The sequence below is a fragment of the Cryptomeria japonica genome, chromosome 2, assembly GCF_030272615.1.
Source record: "Cryptomeria japonica chromosome 2, Sugi_1.0, whole genome shotgun sequence".
NCBI classification, from domain to species: domain Eukaryota; kingdom Viridiplantae; phylum Streptophyta; class Pinopsida; order Cupressales; family Cupressaceae; genus Cryptomeria; species Cryptomeria japonica.
The window spans coordinates 453,083,886-453,105,790 of record NC_081406.1 but is presented as its reverse complement, the minus strand read 5'-3'; the positions used below and the strand labels follow the sequence as shown (position 1 = coordinate 453,105,790).

General features: G+C 38.0%; 1 protein-coding gene across 4 annotated transcripts in view; it reads left to right on the top strand.

Moving 5' to 3' along the window:
* LOC131031594 (aspartic proteinase 36) overlaps nucleotides 1-21,905 on the top strand; it is an 87,186-nt gene that overhangs the window by 31,434 nt on the left and 33,847 nt on the right. For all 4 annotated transcript variants that reach the window (XR_009103061.2, XM_057962745.2, XM_057962744.2 and 1 more), the window contains exons 5-8: nucleotides 14,425-14,587; nucleotides 14,670-14,743; nucleotides 14,881-14,974; nucleotides 15,195-15,273. Coding sequence is in view for 3 of the 4 variants with exons in the window: in XM_057962745.2 (XP_057818728.1) it covers nucleotides 14,425-14,587; nucleotides 14,670-14,743; nucleotides 14,881-14,974; nucleotides 15,195-15,273 (410 nt within the window). In the remaining variant the exon portion in view is untranslated. The remainder of the gene's footprint in view (nucleotides 1-14,424; nucleotides 14,588-14,669; nucleotides 14,744-14,880; nucleotides 14,975-15,194; nucleotides 15,274-21,905) is intronic.

Sequence of the window (21,905 nt, the reverse complement as noted above, 5' to 3'; positions counted from 1 at the left end):
ACAAGACAAGACTGGTGCCATCAAATCATCTAAATCCACGGCTTCGGGCTCATTCCAATTCAAACTTATTGTTTTGCTCTCTCTATCATATGAAGATTGGATGTGCCTGCCGTTGTCCTGAGCTTGGTCGGCTACTCTGTAAATCTTACATTTCCTGATAAAATCCAAAGGCAATCTAGAATGTATCTTACGTTTCACTTCAAGATCATCTAGGAGATTCATCATAAAATCTTCAATTTGGTATTCATGTCTAAATCTTCTACCAACTGTCTCCTCTAAATGTCCATGAGGGTCAAAACTATTCCTCCAAGCAAAAGATGAAAAAGGATACAAGGCTAACTCCCTCTCTGCATCATCCATGGCTGAGACATTGGGACATACCTCAACTGAATTACCCAAAATAATAGGTACCTGAACTCCATTCTGATGTCTGTGTCTGAATGCCTTCACATATGCTGCCAACTGCCTTGTTACTTCAAGTAACACAATTCTGTCTGTCGGGTATCTCAGCAACATGTATGGGGGTAAAGGACATCCATACACTCTAATGTAAGTGAACTTGGGAAACTGAATGAACCAAGCACCGTACCTCTTGATTAACTCCTGGGCATCCTGAGATAATCTGTTGTGAATCCCTCCTTGCAGCGTCCTAGTGATGTTTATCGTGAAAGTATCATTGATTAACTTGTAGTTCTTCCCTGGTGGATGATGCAAGTAGGTATAGGATTCACAAACTTTGACCTCGCCGGGTCCTCTTCCAATCACTCCTCTGTGAGGTAGTCCTGCGTACTCAACACTCCTGATTAAGGCATAGATGACGTATGAACTCATGTGGAAGGACTTAGTAGCCCTGAGTCTTCTCAACTGTACGTCTAAGCAATGGCTAATTATCCTAGCCCAATGTATTGTACCCTTTCCTTGAACAATCACCTGGATGAAGTAAAACATCCATTTCTCAAAATAGAAGGCATGAGGTGCTCCTGTAACTCTGTTGAGCATGGTAATCAAATCTCTGTACTCCTCTTGGAAATCAATCCGGTGTGGTGTGTTCGGTACTTTGCTCAGACGGGGACGACTCTTAAGTAGCCAGTTCTTGTTGATTATGCTTAGACAAGCATCTGGATCATCATCGTACACTGATCTGGCTCCTTCAATGCTCTTGTATATCATGTCCCTGTGCTCTGGAAGATGGAAGGCTTCACTTATGGCTTCCTCTGAAAGGTACGCCAAAATGTTTCCCTCATTGGACACAATTGTCCTGGACTGTGGATTGTAATGACGGGCACACTCGATCATCAACTCGTGACACTGAATGGCTGGAGGAAAACCGGCCGCCTTAATGATGCCACTTTCTATTATTCTCCGGGCGACAGGTGATGGCTTGCCGATGTAAGGGACCTCTCGGAACTTCTTCGTGCTAAAGTTCCCCAAGTTTGTATCTCCAATGTTGCTCCACTTGGACACGATCTTGGTCTCCACTTCTTCAGTCTTCTGATCTTCTTTCATGAGAGCCGAGCGACTGGTGGATGCTCCCGCCTTTGGGGTCGCCATACCTACACAACATTTCATTATGAGAAATAGATTTTTGCAATAAATAACGTAGATAAGAGAGATAGATTTTAGGAAACCTCATGATAAGTCCCTAGAGTTATCATTTCCTAAAATACAACGATTGAGCTAAGAGATTTAAAATTCAAAATTTGAAATATGACGATGAATGAATAAAACAATAATAATTAAATTGCCATACCTCGATAGAGAGCTAACTCTAGAATGCAAAAACAAAATTTGCCTAGGCAAAATTGGGGTATAAAGATAATCTTCAATATGATCCCTTCAAATTTGATTTCGCCACCTCTGGAGAGAAAGTGATCTTCAAATTCGCTCTTGGTGTGGTCTTCGAATTCACACCACCTTTGACCTTCAATGCAATTCGCACCTCTTCAAACACACTTCGCACGCCTCACACCATCTTGGGAATGTCTACGCCACCTTTGGTTTGAAGTCGCACCACCTTTGGAATGTCTAAGCGCGCCACCCTTGGTCTTCAATGCAATTCGCACCACCTTTGGAGTGTCTTCGCCACCTTGGATAAATGAAACTCGCACTATATTCGCCTCTTGTCAACTCGCATGAAGGAAGGTAAAATAATGATGTAGAAAATGATAATTCTACCCTCCTTATATAGCGCATTCATCCTTCACCCCTTAGGCCGACTTGGTAAATAAAACCATTTTTAAATGATTTGCAATGAAATGACAAGGCCGACCTCCTTAAATGAGCGCTCCAATTCGATTTTTTTTATTAATTAATTAACTATTAATGCCTTGCGTTTTTTAAATTTGCAAATTTCGATTTTAAATAAGGCAAAAATAATTAATACATGTTAACGCCATATTAAATGCCAATAAAAAATGGATTTTCGATTTTTTAAATTGATTTAGCATTTAATGAAATTCGAATTGTTTAAATTTGGCGCCAAAGATATGAAAATAAAAGGACGTACCTCATCGCTCTGGTCCCTTGGAGAGGGACAGGAGCGATCCATGATTTTGGTCTAGATTCTTGCGTTTTTGACGTTCAACTCCTTCATTTTCACCTCCCAAATCGATCATCTGGTGGTCCTTCGAATTAGAATGCCTTTCTTGTGCGAGCAAATGTATCTTATGATCATTATCGCCCTGGTCCCTTGGAGAGGGACAGGAGCGATCTCCATGTTTTTGCGTTCACCTTGCATCTTTGACCTTCGAAATATCATTGCTCGTGTCCTTTGCGCTTATTTCCACTCGCTTTTGCAAGGTACCTTCGATGTTATAAGGATCATCGCCCTTGTCCCTTGGAGAGGGACAGGAGCGATCCACATTTCTCCTTGGTCTTGGCGATTTTAAACTTCGATCTCCTTTGCAATGTCCTTCAAACGTTGTCCCTCGCACTTCCTAACCTTGCTTCGCCTTGATCTTTGAAGGAACGGGAGTGTTCTAATAGTATCGCCTTGGTCCTTGTCCAAAGGACAGGAGCGATGGGAGACTTTTACCTTGATTAGCAATGTTTGGATGTTTAAAACTCTTGCAAATTATCTTCAAACGATGTCCTGGAGCATATGTAACCTTGTGTATCTTTGTCTTTACGTAAATCTTGCATGGATTAATCTAATATATCAATATCGCTCTAGTCCCTTCCTGAGGGACAGGAGCGAAGTTCATCATAACATGCTTGTTCTTGTTTGTACCAACTTGCAATTATCTTCATTGCGTGGAATGATGTCCTTTCGACCCTTTTGGTAACTTGAAATTTGTTTGCCTTTTGAAATTTACGCCATTATGTAGATATCGCTCTGGTCCCTTGGAGAGGGACAGGAGCGATCCTCCCTTTGTGGCCTTTATCTTACTTTGCCAAGTTCCAAGTTTATATTCAACGGAATCGTCCTTCTTCACTCTATCCACCCATGCCTTTACATTATTTGTAACTTTGCAAGAAAAGCAATTATATCAAAAATCGCTCTGGTCCCTTCCTGAGGGACAGGAGCGAACTAGGCATTTAACACTGGTATGGACGTCCCAAAAATCTTCAATTTATATTCAATGTGCTCATCTCATGTTTTCCCTTGTTTTTGAACGTAAACTTGCCTTGACCCTTGTCTGGATTTTGCAAAATGGAGGAAATCGCTCTAGTCCCTGGGAGAGGGACGAGAGCTACAAGGTACCTCGCCCTGGTCCCTTGGAGAGGGACAGGAGCGATTTAGTCAATATAGGTCATTTTCCTTCGTTTTTGCATCTCAAATTATATTCATTTGGCAAAGCATCTTCCCTTGGACGTCCTCAAATTGCTAAGTCATTAAAATCTTGCAAGGACGAGGTGAAATTTGATTCGTAGCTCCGGTCCTTCACTGAGGGACAGGAGCGATTTTCCTTCTGGAGGCCTTTCTGTGCTCATGAAAATCTTCAATTTATATTCAATGGAAAGATCTTGTCGTTTTCCATCACTTCAAACGTAAAATTTATCTGGACTCTGCAAGGATGATGAGATATTTGAAATTGAGCTCCCGTCCTTCACTGAGGGACAGGAGCGATTTTGCTCTTACAGGCCAAAATAACAAGATTTTTCACATTTTAACACTTCACGAGGCGAAAACAAATCAATTCCAATGCCTAGGATCAAACTTCAAAAAAGTCAAAATTTGGTCAAAATATTCAGTCAGACAAAAATTCATATTGACGGTCAACACTTAGACAAGTTTAAGCTCTGCATGAACATTCCAATTGAAAATTAGACCATTTTGGCGAATTCATTGCATTCAAAATTTGCATTCTAGAAAAGAAGCCCAAAAGCTCTCAAAAAAAGACTGGATTTTGGCTTGAAAAGGCAAAATTTAAAACCCTAAGGCTTGGCCCTAAATCCAGACAACTAACTGACTAACAAAACCCTAAAAACGAAAGCGAAAACAAGCGAAAAAAACAAGCAAAAAGAGGGGGTCCCCATTTGCGATGGGGCGATGTGTGAAATGGTCACAACAGAGCGTTAGCGTGTTTTTGAGCGTCCTCGTCGGTGATTTTAAGTGCTAAGGTGTTTTTAAACCTTTTGGAGCTGTTTTCTCACTCCTAGGAAGTTATTCAAGTTGATTTCCTTGTGTTACGCTCCAATTTTTGGTGAATTTGCCCAAGTCGAGTTGAGTTTTAATAAGTTTTGAAGTTTCCTAGTGGTTTTGAGTGGAAAAATCATCATTTTCTGGATGAAAATCCATATTCCAAGGGTTAAAAGGTCAACATTCCATACTAGAGGTGCTTTTCCCCTCATATTCCTGACTACCCATGGTTTTCCCCACTCAAAATCCAAACTGGACATGGATTTCCCTTGAAATCCATACTTGCCTCAATTTTCCACCATTGTGAATCCATACTAGGGTCGTTTTTCCCCTGGATGCATTAAATTTTGACTAAGTGTCAGGATTTATCTTGACTACCCACGTTTTTCCACTAGGGAGTATGGATGGAATTGCGGATGCCAGTTGTCTTGATTCCACACCTGGGTCGATTTTCCACCAAGTCTTTTGTGACAAGTTTTGAGGATTTTTGTGTAGACTCTTAGTCCTGACTCAAGTCGATTTTCCACTGAGAGAGATTTCTAATGTTTTGAGTCCAGATTTTCATCCAGACTAGGGTCGTTTTTCTGCCAGAGGGGTATTTTGTGTGATGACGTACTTTTGAGTGGAATATTTCATTTCACACCTAGATCGATTTTCCCTAGACCCCATTTTATGCACATTTGATGATTTTTGTGAGGATTTTTTAATCCTTACTGGGATCAATTTTCCCCTAAGGGGATATTTTGATGATTTTAAGTGATTTTTGTGAGGATTTTTGAATCCTTACTGGGATCGATTTTTTCCAATTGGCCATTTTGGATTTAAATTGAAATATTTTAATAAAGTGAGCCCCATTTAATTGTTTTTTAATGAAAGGCAATGATTATTTTAAAATAAATAAAAAACAATTAATGATTTGCAATGAGCATTTAATGTTTTCAACCTTCTAGAAGCAAATCGGTTTCACCAAGCAAGTATAAGAACAAGTGTTTTATCCCACATTGCTTGTGTGGTGAGATTTGATGATGAAAGTGAGTTCCCTCCATTTTTTCCAAGCTTGGCAATTCGCTTGATTGCTGCCATTGGAGTTTATTGACTCCATTGTTTCCAGATTTTCGGTTTTTGGGAGAGCAATTTTTTCAAGTTTGGCGATTTTTTTTGGTGATGGCGATTTTCTTTGTTGAGGTTTCCACCCTCTAAACTTTGGCGATCTTCCTTGCTCACTTGCTGTTCTCAGACCTAAGTTGGCAGATTGCATGCACATCGAAGACATTTTTCAGATTTGAAGGTGACGCCATAGTTGGGGAAGTTCTATTTTGTTTGACAACTGTTTTGTGGCATATTTTGGTGGATTCCTTTCATGCTTGATATCGCCATTGCTTCCTACTTGCTGTCATTACCTCAGATCCGAGCCTAAACGCCATTAATGCAGCAAGTGTGACCTCCATTGTTGGCTGATCATCAATTTTCAGATTTATACTTTATTACCCAGCCAACCACAATTTCAGCGATTTACATTTGGAGATATTTTGGGGGCATTTTGAGATCATTTTTAGACCATTGGAGGGCTGTCATAGGTCTGCAACTTTGTTTTGGCTGCTTGTCCTAAAATAATTAACTTCTACCAGCCATGCCTATGTTCTCGAATTTTGATTACTTTCGTCATCATGATTGATTTTCATCAAATTTGTGCATATTTTGAATGATTGCAACGTGTTTTGAGAGTTTAATTTGTATAGTTGCAGGTTGTCTTCAGATTTGTTGGCAGCCATTGTTGAGTGCGGAATGTGTTCTCAGACATAATTGTGTGAAAACACAATCTTTCACGCTTTTCCTTAGTCACTATTGATCCGGTATACTCTTTTGCACTTTGATTTGCACAAAATTTCTAAGTAGAAGGAGGTGTTGATTTCATGAGGGTTTTCATACCCTAACCTTGTCACATTTTGTATTTAAATTGTTGAAATCTGCCTAGAGTGTGGATTATTTTCCTAATTTCCATACCCTAATTAGTCTAAATCATTAGTGTTGAAGTGTTTTTTATGACAACGTCGAACACAGAATAAAGTTGCCTAATGGTCACTTCACTCTCTCTTGATCAAATGCGATTGCATGCTAAGATTGCAGGAAGTTCAAACAATCAACTCCAAGGTTCCTTTATGCTACGGACGTGACTTAGTTGGCTGATGTGATTGCTGGTAATCCAAGGGGCCTTACGTTTGCATCATTTTTTCACTTCTTTGTTGTGGCTGGAACTCCATCATCGGATATGGCAATTTTGTGATGCTGCTGCTTCGAATGGACTAAAATGAATTGAAAGTAAAGGGGAAAGGGTTTAGAAGGATCTAAATCTACTCCTGAGGGCAGCGATAACAATGAATAGTGCTTTGGTGGACAAATTCCAAATAAACCAAGCTCTGCTTCACCAAGATCAACTACAACTCTGCAAGAACCGGTGCAATCTTCTGGGGATGTTAGAGGATTTTCAATTCGAGCAAGTACATTTGAATACTAAAAAACGACACAATCCAAACAACTATCCACAATCGAACTCAGCACAAATTTAGGGGGCTCAGACTAACTTTACACTGCAACTTACAATCAGCAAGATGCAAAAAGTATGAACCATGGAAATTCATCAGACACCATTACATTCTCCATTGAAATCAAAGCACTTTACCAACAACTGAGAAAATAAAATTCTACTCTTAAGGGAGGAAGGTGAAACCATGCAAGTCTTGAAAAAATAACTTAAGTGGACACCATCAGAGAACAATGATTCATTGTCATTATCTCAAAACTTATCGCAACAATTTCATACAAGGCTCCCTCCTTTTGCAAATGAGGGGGGTCACCCCTTTATATAGGCTTCAAGCCCTAGCTACATGCAAAACCCTAATTAGGGTTTGCCCAAAAGATTCTCCACTCAAGATGCAACAAGGTGGGAATCAACAATAAATATCCCATAAAGCCCATGTACAATTAATTACAATCCTGCCGAAAATGGCACGCATAAAGCATTAATTAACCATTACATTTAAAAAGTGCCCACTATGCAATGAATGTACCCTCATGCAAAAATCGCCCATGATGCCATAAATGCAACATCTTCTCTTGAACGTGATGACTGCATGCAGAAGGAATCTGCCATAAATTCAACATGCAATGACCGGGTCGCCATTTGGTCAAATATTCTGGTAATGAATGCACCACTCTACTGCCACGTGTTTAATAGATCCTCGCCATGCAAGTGGACCCCGCCGTCGTATATCCGCTCCTGCACATCTAGAATTGTTGGAGAGAGAAAATTTGATTCAGGAAGAATTTTCTTGAAGTCTCTTCAACTTTCCTTGCTTGGAGAAGGTTTTCCATCAATTTTCACTATCTCCTATTTTTTAGGAATTTTGCACAAATTAGGGTTTCAAGTCCAGGAGGAAGAGAATTCTCCTACGAATCCAAATCTGTAAAATTTTTGAAATTTGGATGTGATTTGATGCCCAAGAATGGATTTTTCAAATATTTCAGGGGGGGGAAATTTCTTCTTCAATTCATCCTTGGGTGTGATTTCTTGTTGTGAAGGAATTCTCCTTTGGAAAGAAATTTGTTCCTTACCTTGAGGAAGGAAATTCTTCATGCCTTAGCCAATTTTCATGATTTCCAAGAACTATGTTCTGAAGGAAGAAATTTCAAACACTTAGTCAATTTTTTACCTTTCCTGGAATTCTGTCTTGAAGAAAGGAATTTCCGACACAGCCAATTTTTTCACTTTCTTGGAATTTCTTCTTCTTGGGCGCAATTCTTCCTTGAGGAAGGAATTTTTTGTGCTCTTGAATTCATCACGTCTGCAGGGAGCCTTTTGACCAATTTGGCACATTTCCTATTTTTAAGGAATTTTCCTAGAATTTAGGACCTGGGTCCAGGAGAGAGAGAATTATCTCACGAGTCCAAATCTGCAAAAACTTTCCGGATTCTGATAAAATTTGGTGTCTAAAAATGGAAACTTCAAAAAATTTCCTGAGGGGATTTCCGCTTTTCCATTCCCCCTTCACCCTTGGATTTTCCATACCTTAGAAGATTTTCTGAATTTTCAATCCTAGGCGTGGATTTTTCACTGGAGAGGGAATTTCATCAATTTTGTGAATTCTCCATGACTTATTGATTTTGGCGCCCAGCTGGAGAGTAGGGCGGAATTTTGCATTGGTGGATGAGTCAATGAATTTGTGAATCCTCCATGCCTCCTTGGTTTTGGTGCCCAGCTGGTGAGTAGGGCGGAATTTTCCATTGGTGGAGAATTCAGTGAATTTGTGAATCCTCCATGCCCTCTTGATTTTGGCGCCCAACTGTGAAGTAGGGCGAAATTTTGCCTTGGTGGAGGACTCAATGAATTTGTGAATCCTCCATGCCTTCTTCATTTTGGCGCCCAACTGAGGAGTAGGGTGGAATTTTGACTTGTTGGAGGATTCAGTGAATTTGTGAATCCTCCATGCCTCCTTGATTTTGGCGCCTGTCCTTCATCTTGGGTGGAATTTTCCACTAGTGGAGGATTCAATGAATTTGTGAATTCCATGCCTTGGATGGATTTTGAGCCCCTTCTGGATCAGGCCACCATATAAGAATTTGGGATGATTTTTCCAGACAGACAAATTTCCCGCGCTTTCCATTTCAGGAGTGGGCCTCCAACACTCAACCATCTTCTGGCTTTCTCTGTCTGCTTTCTGACTTTCCGGAATTAGAAATAGCTGCAAATGCCTGATCTTTTTCACCTCGCCCGAATGGTCCTGTCAGAACAAACTTTCCAAAAATAGAAACCTTTAAAGTGTCAGCGTTAGACCCCTAGACAGGATACAAGAATGACTTACTATAAATAGAAACTTACTAAAAATAGAAATTACTAAAAATAGTAATTTTGATTTTTGGCAAAATGACGACATTCCAGGACTCAGTAAAATCCCTAAAAATAGGAACTTTCTAAAAATAGAAAGTTACTCCGTTTTGGCTCAAATTTTACTGGGAGGTTCCTTGAAGGGTCCTGATTGCAGTCGTATGTTCAGTTTTTCCAAAACCCTAACAGAAACCCCTAAAATCTAGGACAAAAGGCAGAAACCCTAAAAAAAGACAAAACATGCCCTAGACTTCACCAAACTCGCCCAAACGAAGAGAAGACTTGATCAATATGACTCCCAAACACTCGCAAATTGAGAGACTAACGAGACTGCTGCGAAAAGACCCAACAACAAAAAACCAAAAGACTAGAAAGGCCTAAAAAGTAGGGGGTCTCCATTTGCAATGAGGCGATGTGTGAAAACGTCACAACAATTAGGAAGTCAGAAATTTTATTAAGAATATTTATATTTTCCTAAGTTCTAACTTTAAGCTTCGTACAGGCGCGATGTTGAAGTTCGGACTTAAGGAAAGGAGAGAACAACAGAGGATTGTTGAGACTGGATTCTACCCTGAATCCAAGATGTCATTCAGATGGAAGGAGATAACGGACACGAACATGCATTTCGTGAACCTGAACCTGATGCAACAGCGGATGTTCAGAGTTGGAAGCCAAATTCCTTCCCCAGCGTATGTGAGCATTATGAAGACTGGTATTTTTCAAGCCGCTGGATTTTCACAGTCCATACGGTGCAGTGAGCTTATTCTGGAGTGTGCACGATGTTATGATCCTCGCTCCTGAATGATCAAGACTCCTAAGGGCATTGTCATTGCCTACCTTGCTAAGGATGCGATTGCTGAAGTGTTTGGAATTCCACGTGGAGCAGACATGAAGGATGTAACTAAGGAAGAATATGAAGATCAATATACGAAGAATATGGATGCGTGCAAGACCGTGGTGAATAAGGAGTGGATGATTGAGCCTAGGATTCATCATTTCAAGGCTCCCAAGACACTCATGTGCACAAACTTCAAAGAGGAATATAGTGATTTTGTATTCCTGCTTAATCAAGTGATGGGGATGCCGCAGGGTGCAATATACAATGGATAGATGTTCTATTCAATTCAGGATTGTCTTAGAGGAACGTTGATAAATTGGTCTAGAATCATAAGTTACAATTTGGACTTTCAGTTAAGGAATGTAGAGCGGTCCAAGACATTCGCCATGACTTCCTACTTGGTATACTTGCTTGCACGGTTTGTTACATACAAAGGATGGATATGCAGAGGTGAAGTCGAGAATGGGCGAGGACAATTCAGGAGTTATGAGTACTATCCACAACTGAACATGTATAGAATTGAAGATTATAAGAGAGTGAATGATGTATTCACAATGTACATCACGCGGATGCTGCAGTGCGGAATCCACAGGAGGTTGTCCAAGGAGGCAACAGAGGTGATAGAGAAATATGGATCGTGGTATATTCAGTTTCCCATTTTCACGTACCTTAGGATTCATGGGTTTCAATCCGAACCCTATAGGCTTCCTAAGTATCCTTTCGACAAAATGATCTTGTTGGAAGTGGTGAGACAGCTTCTAGAGTTTGATTCCATTCAAAAAGAGAAGCATAGGACAGGCGTGACATTCCCTACTTCAGTTGGGAAGACGTTGGAGGTTTGCCAGTCTGCCTTAGCCGCCAGCACTGCGAGTGAGGAGCTTGCATTCTATCGATTTGCAACCTTCAAGAAAAGAGAAAGATTTGATCCAGATAAGAAAGTTGGAAGGATCAGGGGAGAGAAGTTCATCCACAAGGCAAACATAGAAGATTATTGGGCCAACTTGATGGACGAGCAGGCAGTGAAGAGACGAATGTGGTCTAGGATGTCAGTGGATTTCACGAGGAAGTGTGGACTTTTCCTCATTCCTGATCAGGTGTTAGATGACAGAGATCATACACATCCACAATATGAAAATGAAATGAAGAAGGCAATCTTATTGCCTAATTGGTCAGAGTCAGAGGAGATAGATTTGAAGATATTGATGAGAGAGGTCTTGAGTTTCTCCCGTGCATGGGTAGATTTTTCAGATGAATAAGTTAGTTGATATGGCTGTTTCCTTCACTTATGAAAAGATGAAGCTGGAAGAATTCGCTTCCGAGGATGATCAGAGGACTATCAGTGATGTCAAGATTCATGCGGATGAGGAGAGTCAAGCTCCCAAGAGAAGGAAAAACACACCAGAAGGAGTCAAGGCCAGAGGGAAGAAGATTGAGGAGGTCAAGAAGAAGAAACAAAAGACTATCATTCCTTCACCCCCTCTTAGTGTCTCATCAATTAAGGAAGTTGAAATGACAGATCGAAACAAGGAGGCCCATCAATGTTCGAACACAGTGATACTACCAGAGAATATTCAGGATTTACATGCCACAACGACATCTGCTCCACCGAATGAGAATGATGATCAGCTGGGATCCCCTACTGTCCTTTTGGAAGTTAATCTGGGAAATGAGGTATATGATTTGACCAGGAGCAATCGTGATGATGATGTTATCTCGACATTGAGAGGGCTTGATCGAGAGATATCTCTTGATGACTGTATGGAGATGTCCGCTATTCCTGATTGGCTGATGAAGAGTATTGAAAAGAGTAAGAAAATGATAGAGGTATAGCCTATTGATAACATTGATGACTACTTAGCTAGGAGCAATAAGGAGAAAGATCCCAAGAGAGATGAGATCTTGTTGCACATAGCTAGAGATGAGAAAGGAATGCAGATTGCGCAGGTGGCTGTTCCTATTGGAGGTGTGATGGCGGACATTGCTACTCCTATGGATTTCTAGATTACTTCAGCTGCCCTTGGCCGTACTACAAGAGCAAGAATTTCAGGAGGTTGGTGATAACCTTAGGGCGATCAACGTAAGGTTGGATAGAGAGATTGAAGAGAAGGAGAAGTATAGAGAAGAGAATATCAGACTTAGAGGGTACATTGCGGGGATAAGGCGTGAGAATCCCACCCTTATTTCCCCTATTGCAGTTGATCATGGACTACATTCACACTATGAGGCAACGAGAGATACACTCTCGGAGGTGAAGAAATGGATTGAAAGTGCAAGAAAATAGGCAGATGATTTCCTTATTCAGTTTGTCTAGGCATATGATAGGTCAACATGGCTCATGTTTAGAATCCAGTATTTGGAGGGAGTTTGGGAAGAATTCCGGCCTATCCAGGAGAGGACTATTCCACGCCTCAGAGCTTTGAAGAAGATTCCCAAGTCCACATTGATCAGGGAGAATATTGTGCACAATGGAGAAAGATACGATTTCCATGGCTGGTATTGTTCATTGGCCATGAAGAAATCAACTTATGAGAATGCCCAACTGAGTTGTACAGAGATGGAAGGATCAATTCAAGATATTCAGTTGAAGATCCTTGCCTCAATTGAGGAGTTATTGGGCGTTGATGTTAGTGATGCTAGTGGTTTACACTTTAGCCGAATTAAGAGACAAGATGAAACTTATGTATTTTTGTTAGTTGGACTCTTTGAAGAAGAGTCAGATGGATGATTTGGTCTCTTTGTTGATTCATGTTCATAGTTCGCAGAAGCTCATGCCAGATTGGGAGAACATTTTGGATGCTTGCTCGGACACATTACACGTGATTGATTTAAAACAAGATACCTTACCTAGCATTTCCATGAAGGAGAGAGATTCTGTATTAGCTGGATTCTTGGAGTATGCTAGGAGAGAGAGAGATGCAGGGAGGAATCTTCTAGGAGATTCCCTATTTGATGACTAGGTATCTTTCTATTGGGCCATATGTTGGTGGCACCATTTTTGATGTAAACCCTAATTAGGGCAATTCTAGGGTTTTGTTGGCATGATCTTGGCCCTTGATTTAGTTTTAATCTTGGCCATCCATTTTGTATGAGACTCTATATATACCTCATTGTCTCTCATTTGTAAGGGAGAGTTTTCGTAGAATTGTTGGTATATGCTGCAGCTATTTGAATCTAAATCTTTGTTCAATTTGTTGGTGATTTTGCTCTTCAAATGTTGTCTTTGCATTCATGGTTTTCAATTCCTCCAAGTTAGATTAGAATTTGTTTTCATGTTTGGTAGATTGAATGGAAGATTTGTTGAGCATATTTGTGTGGAATCCTTAATCCATACCACTAGCCTCTTGCCGTTGGTAAGAGCGCCTTGTGTGCTCAATTGGAAATTTGAGTAAGCTTAATTTCAATTATTATGCATCCCTTGACAAGCGTCAACTTGGATGGTGTCAATGTTTGATGGTAATAGTTTGAAAATCCACAAGTATACCTTAGACGATTGCACTAAGCTTGTGTCAATACCTGTTTGTGAGACCTTGCCTAGTTTGATTCCACTAAATTTGTTCATCAGTTCCTACATTCCTAGGCTTAGAATAGATTTCTTGAACCCTATTCCTTTTGCCCATTTTTTTAGTAAGAATTAAGTCCAGAGCTACATTGCTAAATCCTAAGTTGTCAGCACACCTATTCCACATATTTCATGATCAAAGAAGACAATCCAAACATTTATGTAAGTCCCCAAGTGAACGCAACAATTCACATTGACCATTGAGTTACCCACTTGTCAAGACCTGACATGTAGAAATTTTGGAATCATTTTAGTTGATCTTACCCTTAGCATCTGAGGTGATTTTGTTCAAGAGAGGGTAAATTACCTTGGTATTTTATTCTGAAATGTTATGTGCATAAAACACACATCAACAAAACCATATCACCTTTTCTCAATTTTTTTGGACTGTATCAGTAATATGCATATTAGGTTTTAGTCTAAGAGACTTCTTATCTATTTGCGTTTATGTTAAGTGGCATGGTGCCAGTATCTCTATTTCATGTAAAAATTAATAATTAGAAAGTACAGGCAATAAATGCTTGTCACATGATAGTTGACTGTTTTTCTGTTACAATTTGTAGGGCGCATTACAATTTAAATCTTCTGGGTATTGCCGTGAATGGGCAGAACCTGCCTATTGATCCTCAAGTTTTTACTACAACAAACACTCGTGGAACGATTGTTGATTGTGGAACTACACTAGCATACCTAGCAGAGGAAGCATATGATTCCTTTTTCAACACAGTAAGTACATAGATCACACCTTTATCTTGTTTCTTATTGAACTTAAATTTGTTGTTTAATGACTAATACCAATCACATGTAGATTGTTGCTGCGGTATCAAAATCGACACAACTTGTTATGTACAAAGGAGACCCATGCTTCTTTATTTCTAATAGGTTTGTGTATTTGTGTTTAGTTTTTAAGTGATTTTGATCTGATCTTTATTTTTTTGTGTACTTGTGGTTCTGATGCTCACATATCTCTAGTTTCAAATTCCCACCCTAACTTATTCTAATGGTTCCTTTTCCATCAGCATTGATGAGATTTTCCCCCCTGTTACCCTGTACTTTGAGGGTGCGGCTATGGAATTGAAGCCTCAAGATTATCTTGTTCAACAAACAACATCTGTAAGAATTGAGCCCTTGCATAGTTTCTTCAACATTCAACATTTCTTTTAAATTGAAGTACAAATGGGAGAAGCCATTAAACTATTTTTTAAGCCAAGGAAACTATGGCACATGTATATGGTAGCATTTGCCTTTGTTTGCTAATTGTGAAGAAATCTTCAAACAAGTGTCTCTATGAGTGGCAAATAATTGATACTTAGTGGAATTTACTTTGTGGCAGGACAATACTCCCATATGGTGTATGGGCTGGCTGAAGAGTGGAGCTCATACAAATGATAAGAAAATGACAATATTGGGAGGTCATTTTTATCTCACTATTTCCTTTTCCTGTCTTTATTTGTTTTTGTTGGTAGGTGCATTTACAGTCATAAGAACTAAAAAGGGAGATCACTGACATTCTTATACCTAACATGCGTATTTTTTATTTATTCTTTAGGTGACAATAAAAAAATAAGTAATAAATGATTCAAAAGATTGAAGTTTTGACAACAAATTAAAAGGGCAATCAATGTTTTTACAATAAATCTTTGTATACCATATTCAATGGAGATATTAGATGTGAAGGCATCCAAAGAAGATGCACCTGCTTGTTTTGGAATGAGAACCCAGAAAGTACAGCTAATATACTTAATATTTACTTCTTGTGTTCCGATTCCTGATCCATTTGTTGCAGGTTGGAGCAGATAATATCCCAGAATTCTTGAAATATTTGAGATGGAAAACCATTTGACCCTGGTGATTTGGCTTTTCCTAAAGAAAAAAACATGGCTTTATGATTTTATCTATTGTTTTCAAATTGGAGCAATGAAACTGAACTGTTTTATTTTTGTTGTTTTAAAACTAACTGTTTCTTGAAAAAACTTACTTTTAGAGTCGCCTGCTTTGATCTAGGTGGCTCTGGACATTGGCCTTATAGTTTTAGAGTCACCTTCTTCTTTATTCAATTGTTGTAATTATGAAACTCTCAGTGAAATTCCTTTCTTGCTATTTGATCTCTGCATTTAAGCCATCTTATCTAATGTGGCTTTCAAGGGATTCCAGTTTGTATTTTCTTCATCTTTCCACCATGTGAAAAAATATTGCCAAAACCTTAATGGTTCCACAGAATGAGTTTTTCTTGACAAATCAGTGCTTCCCAGCAAATCTATAGATCACGTGGCCTTTCATGATGTCCGACTCTTGCCATCATTGTTGAAAGTAAATATCATATTGCAGGTGTAACAGGCATATTTTCTCAACGTTGAAGGCAGCCCTCATTGTTTATCATCATTCTGTATTTCAAGATGGATTTGGAGGTTAGCAGAGATGGTAGCATTGTGAACTCAAACAGATGATTCCACTGATTTGAGAAGAAGCTATCAAAGATCAGAAATTGATCAAGTTTTGTGACAACGTAACTTAGATTTTCCAGGATCACTCCCAATTAAATTGCATCTGGGAAGATTCAGTAGCCACTGTAATGCCCCGCCAGGAAACCCCGAAGGGATAAGCCAAAACACAAGAATAGAGTGCAATAATTTTTTTTTTTTAAAAGTTACACCACATTAAGATACAACAAGATATCAAAGATTCAGATTACTTAAATTTCACAATTCACTTAACTCACACAATTAATCCAATAAGCTGATTATCTTAATAACGAGATAATTCTTAATCAGGATAATTTCTTTCAGAAGATGGAAATATAAATCACAAGCAAAGATTCATCCATTAAGATCTATTCATAATCTTCATTCAAGCTTTTCATTAAAATACAAGCCATACATCTAATATTCTAACACACTAGAATTTCATCATAAACATATGAGATCTTTTCAAGCATACTTAATTTCCTTAACAACAACTGAATATATTCCATTATTCTAAGTTACATTCTTTCATATTCCAATTTATTGCATTTAAAAGACGATTGCATACATGCATCTACGATAAATCTCATCTAAACCACTTATGCATTCGATCAAAATGGCATTCAAGAAAGAACTGCTTATAAACATTTAAAGTTAATTCCATCTTATCCACTTATACATTCTAACATAAGCTATTCATACATGATAAAGTTGAATAAGGGAAACATAAGAGAATAACATCACATAACACCATAATGATCTCGGAGTTCACCCCTAAAGGGCTACATCTCCGGGTCTGCTCAACTACAATACCCCTCTGATAATTAATAAAGTTAGGAATACAAGAGGTTACACCATTACAATCCGGCCATCAAGGCCAAACATAAGCAATATACAAACGACCACATCGGTCAATAAATACATAAACGATCCCTGAAAAGAAAAGGATCCAGCTGAACATAAGCAAAACTAAAACAAAGGTCCAATGGAGCATCCACAAAACTGAGTCATCACCACCCAAGGTCTAACATGAAACCAAGTACTCACAAGGGTAAAGACAATAGGGCGACCCACAAAAGTGCTCCTAACAGGACAAAACGACAACACACTAGCGAACGTAGGGACAAGTGTCATCACACAACTTGGTACGGTTACCATGGCAAGTCTTCATAGGTCCCGGCCCCATACACTGGGTTACCTTGGCAACCTAATCCGAGCCTCCGGCCCATCCAAGCCTCATGTGGACCCACACATCCTCTCGTGAAGACAAGGATGATGGATTGCCATTTCAGGCCTTCTCACAGCATGTCGGGTCTATGTTAGCACTCGTCCCATGTGTGAGGCACATTATCTTACTTAGAGATTACATTCTAATCTACTGATAGGTTATCACTTATTAGACTCACCTTCGAAGGGTTACCCAGCAGCCACTTTGGGCGCGGCCCCCAATCGAAAGCCACTTTCCCATACGACACTAGACTATACTCAGACGAACTCAAAAACCAAGGAATACACATGGTCAGACGAACGGAGTTCAAAATGGAGAAATCCACCATTTGGTCAAACATGACTTCATACAAGGTACACTTATTGACGGTACTCTAACCAGAGACCTGACCAACTATAGTCAACCACGAATCATCATTCGACACCCACACAAAGGATATGACCAAACACGACACTACCACAAAACAACAGTCAACTCGGAACCGAGGACTAAAACAGGTACCCCAAGTCAATCCATACGAGAGGGTCCTATCAAACAAAGCACGACATGCCATTACATAAGCAAAAGCGAATACAGAAATTAAACTCGCATAGGTAATATTCAGCAGATACAATCTTTTCCGAATTGATCTAAACATTAAAAGTCGATCAAGTTTTCTACATGATCTATGTTAGATTGCAGTAATCTACTTCATTTAGATACAGGTTGTTTTTGGTTTTCTAACTCACTGATGTTCATTTGCATCGAACATACATATCTAAGCCATAATGAGTTCTTAAACCAAATTCACATTAATAAAAAAACAGACAACCATTAACCAATTAAATAAGATATTTAATCTCCAATTAAAAACATCATTGACATACTGGCTCAAAAATAAATTCTACACGTCTTTTCCAGAACCAAATTACACTATACATATCAAGGAAATATACATATTTAGGGAAGCCAAATAAAGAAAATCCTTCCTAGATTAATAGATGGTTTCCTTGAGCATAAAAGAAAATTACTCAAATAACTATTAATTAAGGTATATATTTATTAATCCAAGATTAACCAAAATATAACCAATTAATATTTAATTGCGAAATTAGCAATTCTAGAATTTAATTAGAAAAATGCGTTAATCATAAAATGAAATTTGAATATTAATTAACGTATATATTCCATTATACAATTAATTAATATCAAATTAATCATGAATTAAAAATTTATGCTACATTAATCATAATTAAAAACTTAATTAAAATTTACCATTAAATAATACTAAAATATTATATATATATATATTTTTTTTAATTAAAAAAAAAAATACAAAAAAAAACATTTTTTTTAAAAACTAACAGCAAAAAAAAACATTGAAATGGGGGAAGGTACCCACGTGGACCCCCACGTGGGCCCCCCCCTTGGGAAGCTCACGCTGCCTCCCAATGGGAGCACGCAGCCCCCATGGGAGCGCTGCTGTTCCCAAAGGGAGCACGCAGGCCCCATGGGAAGCGCTGCTGCCCATTGGACACGCAACACCCCTCCACGTGGTGGGGAACTCTGCCATGTGGTTGGGGTTTCCTTTTTTTAATTTAATTTAATTTTTTTTAAAAAATTGATCACTGTGCAACACAAAGTTTAAAAAAAACAGTCTCCCAGAGACTAAAGAATAATAAATTTTTATTTTTATTCACCCATTTGCAATCTTTTTAAAAATACCCAGATCAGGAAAGGGGAAAATTTCTCCAAAACCAACAGCATATTGGTCAAACAAGATTGATCTTCACAAATTTAACATCTAATCTGCCAAACCCCCAACTAAATTTCAATTTTATTTAATTTTAAATCATTCTTAGCAAACTAGAAATTGATTTGAAAACAAGGAATGAAATCAAGGAGGGATAATTCAAGATCTTATTTCCATTCTACTCTATTAATCAATCAAACCGATTCTTCAATAACAAATTCATTTCTTTCAACCAGAACAGTAAATTCTTTTGGCAACAAGAAAACAATTTAGAATCCTACCTTCATACGCAATCCTGGAAGAGATTTACTGAAGAGCCCAACCTGCAAGCTCAAGAATTCCTCCTCCTTCCAAAACCCCCAAATTTCTTCCCAACAATATTTTTTCAACAAAACATTTTTTCCCAAAAATATCCATCCCCAAAATTTTCCAAAAGTCTAGGTTATAAGGAAGAGTTGACCAAAATTTCAGTTTTTGGAATTAAAATTTTTATTTAAAAATAATTCCCAAAAATTACTATTTTCCAACTATATCAACAAATTAAATTGTTTTTCAATTCAAAATTGATTTTCTCAATTAATTCAATTTAACCTTTCCATTTCAAAAATGCCAAGAAGATTAAATTAATTCTATTGCAAATAAATTTAAATCTTTCTTTTTCAACAACATAAACATAACAAATTTAATATTAAAATTAACTATTTAATTGAACTTGCTCCCAATTTAAATCGAGCAATTCAAATCAACGATAATTCACATAAAGAAATCCCGATTAATTTAGTCTATTAATCTTCAATGCACAACCACATATTTAATCATATTAAATAATACGGACTAATTAATCAATTTAACCATACACACCAAACACGCAAACCAAGAAAGTCGATCAGACAGACGACTCGCAAACCCAACCAAAAGGGAATACCGACGACGACTGACGATGCTCACTTGAGCACGACTATGGTCAACTAGGGTCTTATGACTACCTAATCCAACTCTAAGGATTAAAGAGGTACACTCAAACCTGCAAATCCAGGTAAAGACGAACCTCGCACTCATGCGGCGTTGTACCTGAAATCTCCTGCAACCAAGAGTCATACATGCATACATATATAAACTTAATGAAAGCGTTAACCCGATATTAATACCACGAAAAAGGAACACTGAACAACTTGCATACAACTAGTGTGAAAACCACATCAACAGCTATGCATTAACTCAAACATCTGACTATAACATTATATTAAGATAGACTGACCAAGATTAAACCGAGATTAGAAATTGATTAGGGCAGGGGTACTACAGCCACCTTCAAAACCCTGTGGGCGACTTGCCGACTTGTGAATACTTGCATAGTAAAACTAGCTAGTATGTTACTCGCCACTGAGTTATTTGTGTGTACTTTCCAAGTCTTTGGATTACTCTCTAAAAACTCTTCTCGGTCAGCAGAAAACTCCTTTTTTTCCAAATCGTTTTTTTTGCAATTTGTTTTTTTGATTATTTTCTCCATTGCCATTGATTTGAACAAACACTCAGGAATTTCCTAGGTATGTAAGAACTAAATTCATTTCTTGTGCCAAGTCTGAGTTTTTTAACTGAGTAAAATTTGGTCAGCACTCTATTTTATGAATGCGGCACCTTTTTGTTATTAAGGGTTGTTATAAGGTTAAATACCTCCCTAATATGATAAGATCCTTCATCCTAGATTCATTTCATTATATTATCTACCGAGCACCTGTTTGTTGTACTTCATAGGGAGCTATTTAATTTGACACGATTGTGGGAGTCGAGTTGAAGTCATTAGAAAAAGAGCTCTAGTGAGTGAACCTAGCCATCGGAGTAAAATACAAAGTAGCCATGGATATGTCTTGGGTATGTGTCGGATATCGTATCCACATGTGCCCAAAAACACAAATTTTCCAACCATGTTGGATACCATGTAATTTGATTTTTATGAAATTTGGCATGGACCTTCCTATACTTAATTTAAAAAACTTCATTCATACAATTTTTATTTTATTTTTCTGTTTTTTTGTGAAATTTTATTTTTTAAGTTTAGATTATTATTGTTTATCTAGTTCTTTATATTTAAATTTTAAATTTTAATATATTTAGATATTTTTATTTTTAATTAATATCTAGATTTTACTTTATGTTATCCTAATTCAGATCTAAATGACATTATTGTTAATTTAATTATAGGTCCTGGTTTGTATATATTTTTGTATATTGTAAATCGTTAAATCAATTTAGAATTATTTATGTAGCAATTATGTGTCTATGCACTTCTAAAGTAATGGAAATCTTATCTGATAACTTAGGGAACTATGTTGAAAATATGTGTGTTTTTTATGAATGTCATATCCAGCGATTTCCATATTGCGGTGTTCAAAATGGCCACATCCATATTCAATACCATATCCATATTTGTATCCGTATCGGTGCCCATGCAACTTTGGTAAAAACCTAATTCATTCAGCTTGTAAATTTCCAAATGTTTAATTCTCTTTAATTTTATCCTACCATTACTAGGGGGTGGAATACAGACAAACATGTTCTCATCCTCTCCTTGGAAAATAAGCCTTGTGGAAATGTACTTCTGCTTTTCTGGACAACCCTTGA